General features: G+C 41.7%; 2 protein-coding genes across 2 annotated transcripts in view; both read right to left on the bottom strand.

Annotated features, from left to right (window-relative positions):
* The window catches only part of LOC104996361 (protocadherin alpha-4-like), a 7,590-nt gene extending 6,842 nt beyond the window's left edge, over positions 1-748 (bottom strand). Inside the window, exon 1 of the mRNA XM_010850621.1 lies at positions 7-748. Coding sequence (XP_010848923.1) covers positions 7-748 — 742 coding nt within the window. The remainder of the gene's footprint in view (positions 1-6) is intronic.
* Positions 749-914: 166 nt separating this feature from the next.
* Positions 915-4,504, bottom strand: part of LOC104996360 (protocadherin alpha-11-like) — a 5,325-nt gene continuing 1,735 nt past the window's right edge. Inside the window, 3 exon segments of the mRNA XM_010850620.1 lie at positions 915-962; positions 3,818-3,888; positions 3,891-4,504. Coding sequence (XP_010848922.1) covers positions 915-962; positions 3,818-3,888; positions 3,891-4,504 — 733 coding nt within the window.

The following is a 4,504-nucleotide window of genomic DNA, read 5'->3' as shown; positions in this document are numbered from 1 at the left end:
TTATACGATGAACTGCTTTGTCAAAAACTGGGGCGTTGTCATTTGCATCCAGCACTGTGATGTTTATCTTCACAGTGCCTGTCAGTTCAGGTTTGCCCCCATCCGTTGCTTTGAGCACCAAGAGAAGCTCTGAAGCGACTTCTCTGTCTAAACGTTTTTTTAGTACTAGTTCGAGCGGTTTTTCCTGCTCATCGTTGCTCGGTACTTCCAGAGAGAAATACTCGTTGGGGGTCAGTCTGTAAGTCAACAGAGTGTTCTCCCCGATATCTGCGTCGGAGGCGCCCTCTAGTGAAAAATGAGACTCAAGAGCCCTAGCTTCGGAAATAAAAAGATTTCTGTGTGTCGCTGGGAACACAGGCGGGTTGTCGTTAATGTCCTTCACCTCCACCTCCACATAGAACACCTGCAGCGGCCGGTCCACGATCACCTCCAGGTGGATGCTGCACTCCGCGCTCCGTCCGCACAGCTCCTCCCGGTCGATCCGAGAATTCACAAACAAAATGCCATTCTGCAGATTTACCTCCAGAAGGTCCCCGCGGCCTTTGGATGCCACCCGGAACAGGCGCGGCACCAGCTCCGCCAGCTCCAGCCCGAGGTCCTGGGCGATGCGGCCCACGAAGGTGCCGTGTTTGGCCTCCTCAGGGACTGAGTACTGGACATGATTGCTCCCAGTCTCCCAGGCTGCGAGAAGCAGAAGTGAGAGCAGGAGGCGCCGGGCTCGCCGGCCACCAGATCCTGAAGCTAACATCGCTCCTGGTTAGTAAATCACATTTTCTGAGTAGAAATATGTAGTCCTTTCGAGATCTTTCTTTTGAGTCTTAGTCCTGATATCCCAACTAATCTTAACAATTTGGGTGTGTGTATAGTCTTTAAAGCACCGGAACAGTGACGGGTCTTTCTGTTCCGGGAATAATCTACTTTTTTCCGTTAAAACAATCCTCTCCTTGGAGAACAACGACATCCTGTGGGTCAAAGTGGAAGTGCGTTTGGCGTTCATTCCATTTCTTTCACTTGCTTGGCTTCTTCCTTGATTCCTTCATATTTGTCTGTTTTTGTCAGCCTTTAATTCTTTCATTCCTTGTGTGTGACCACTAACTCTTTAAAGGTGGTTTGGATTTAGAAGTTAGAATTCCAAGAAGAGTTCTATTTTTGATATAGACATCTAAGAGAACATACTACTGCACTATTATGTATATGAACGTGAAAAAAATCCGTGTTTGTGAGTTACTAGTGATACAGTTTTTTAAAGACTTTCAGAACTTGATAATTTTGAATGGCCTCTTACTAAGTTTATTTAATTGCTAACACTATAATTTTCTACTGCTTAAACCTTATACTGTGTTAAATTACTCTAAACATTTAGTCCAGTTGTGTACAAGATAACTCAAAATGCCAACTGTCTGTTACCTTCTCAACATGATGATGTTTGGAATCAATGCTAATATGCAACTTCTTCTAAGTTGTCCAAAAACTTACTTACTCTGATGTTAATGAATTCACCAAATACTGACTCCTGGAAATATGAAACATGTTTATCTTTGTCTCATTTAAAAGTTTTTTTCAATTACTAAATCTGCCCAGGGTGAATGTCGTCATCTCCATCCTGAAGGTCAACTTAAATTTGTGTTATATCCACTGTTATCTGTAGAAATAATCTTTCTAATCCCCCCTAAAACCATACTGATCAGAAATCCAAATTGTATTTGTCACTTTGTTCATACCCATTTTATTCCAAAGTTGGCTTAAGGAGACTAGGGTGTAAAGAGCATTCTAAATATCATGTAATCAGTCAATTTTGTTTTCCTCTTTTATCTCAAATTTTTTTAAAACAATGAAATTTGCATAACAATTATTCATCGATTGCAATAAAGCTTATCAGTGTTGTTTTAGAAAAAATGTTTTAATCATTCTCAAGATTGATAAGGAGCTAACTATCCAATATTTGAAATCTTTCCAGGAAGAGGACAGTCATTTGGAAAATCCCATTTCTCTCCTTAAAAAAATTATAAGTGGTTATGCAAAGAAATCTCACATTTCATGTAAAAGTGAGCTACAATATTTATTCTGAACATATTATAAAATAGTGAGTCAATAATTATAACTCTATGCCAAAGATTTTTCATTCTACTTACTTCTCTTTTATTAATTGTGGAAACCATAAATTCAAGACCAACACATTTACCTAGAAGACAGCAGGAAAATTTTAGCATATAGGTGTGACTAAATTCTGAAAGAGATATGACAAGGAAACAAACCTCTGCATATTTGCTGATAGAAATACTCCAGTTCCTATGGGAATGACTCCATGCTGAAGATCTGTTCCATTTTTGGCTTAAAGAGTTGCTTCATTGATTAAGAACATATGAAAGATAGCTTTTAAAGCTCCCACATATCAAGGTTATCATATAGCTAAATCACTACAGTATATTAATAAACCTGTGGGTTCTTCACTCATCTTGAAACAGGCTATCACAAATGCTAAGCCATTGAGAGCCAGGAATACTAATAATTTGCCTCATTTTAATGCCATCTAATACAGAGCATGTTAAACAGAGTTATAAAAATAAGATGTTATAGTTTCAAAACAAATGGACTAACTCCTTTTTTGGCAAGAATGTTAAAAGCAATCCTTGGGGATTTCCCTAGTGGTCCAAAGGTTAGGATTCAGTGCTTCCTCTGCAGCAGGCTCTGGTTCCATCCCTCCTGGAGAAATTAAGATCCCTCCCTCAAGCTGGGTGGCTCCCAGAAGGAGGGGATGAGAGTAATCCTTGACTCAGGAAATTTATATGACTTCATTCTAAAATGTCAGTCCTTCTGAATTGAATGAAAGAAACTGTCCACAAAGTTGTTAAAAATATTTACGTTGGGCTTCCCTGGTGGTTCAGTGGTAAGGAATCTGCCTGCTAATATAGAAGATAGGGGTTCCATCCCTGGTCTGGGAAGATTCCACATGCTGCCAAGCAACTAAGCCCATGCACCACAACTACTGAGCCTGTGCTCCAGAGCCCTGAAGTGGCAATTACTGAGCCCATGTGCTTCAACTACTGAAGCCCATGAGCCCAAAAGCCTGTGCTTTGCAAAGGGAAGTCACTGCAATAAGAAACCCATGCACAGCAATTAGAGGGAAAGCCCTAATCACCACAACTAGAGAAAAGTCTACACAACAACAAAGACTCAGTACAACCAAATATTTAAAAAAATAAAAAATAGATTTATCTTAATAACAGAGCCACTGGAAGATATTGTCACATTAAAATTTTAAATCAGTAAAAAAATTAAATAAAAATGAAAAATATTTTGAGTCCGAAACACTTAATTCCATTTATTAGGACATATTTTATGAACTATCTCCCAGTCTACATACTCCAAGGTGTAAACACTGAAGTTCAAGTATGCATTAAAAGTTATGTTGCACTACACATATTCTTTATTTAAGGAGCAAAACCCACATTTTTATCACAGAGGGAATTAATCGTAGCAGTCTTTTTGTTAATGCAATAGAGTTATTTCAAATTTTAGATTTAATAATAAAGTACTTTTCTTACAAATATTTGTAACATTAAAAGATACTGGTTTTTGGAAAAAAACATTAAAACCTGCAACATACACCAAATATTTGTACTGGAAAATATAAACGAATTTAGTATACATGGCATTTACTAAAAATTGAAGTAGCAATCAAAAGGTGATGCAGAGGGCACTGTAAAGAAAATATAAAGTGAATTTTTAGAAAAAAAAACAATATTACAAAACTTATTACAAGAAATCTTTGAGATATTTTATAGAAAGATATGTTCTTTAGACAAAAGAAAGATACTCCAAGAAATATATTTGAGGCGGGGAAACGGGATAAAATATTCACGCAGCAAAGCATGAAAATAAAAAGCAATAACCCACCTTGATAGAGTGGTCGCCTCCAATAGATTGTTCTTCCACTTCCACCTCTGGTTGCGGACACGGAGGAAGACTGGGACTGAAGGCGATGAGGTCGGCCTTGGGCGGCCCCTCGCTGGAGCACACCTTCTGCTGCTTCTGCTGACAGTAAGACCAGCTCCCCACCGCGCTGGAGCACACCAGCCTGGGCTTCACCGACCCGCACGCGCCCTCATTGGGCGGCGCCGAGCACCTCAGGGCCGTGTACAGCAGCAGCGTGAGCACCAACAGGCTGGACACCGAGCAGATGGCGATGATCAGGTACACATTCACATCCACTAACGCCGTCTCTGTGCCGGCTGCACCAGACAACGCCCGCGAAGAGGCCTTGGGCGCCTGGCCGCTGTCCTCCAGCGACAGCAGCACGGTGGCCGTGGCCGTCAGCGCCGGCTCGCCGTGGTCCTTCACCAGCACCAGCAGGCGCTGGCGCGGCGCGTCTGCCTCGTCTAGGGCGCGCGTCGTGCTGATCTCGCCGGTGTACAGCCCCACGCGGAACGGGCTGCGTGCGCCACCCGCCGCCAGCTGCAGCTCGTACGACAGCCACGCGTTGTAGCCCGAGTCGGCGTCCACC

This window comes from Bison bison, unplaced genomic scaffold (genome assembly GCF_000754665.1).
Source record: "Bison bison bison isolate TAMUID 2011002044 unplaced genomic scaffold, Bison_UMD1.0 scf7180017864291, whole genome shotgun sequence".
Classification (NCBI taxonomy): Eukaryota; Metazoa; Chordata; class Mammalia; order Artiodactyla; family Bovidae; genus Bison; species Bison bison.
The sequence above is the reverse complement of the archived record's forward strand: the minus strand, read 5'-3'. Positions and strand labels throughout refer to the sequence as shown.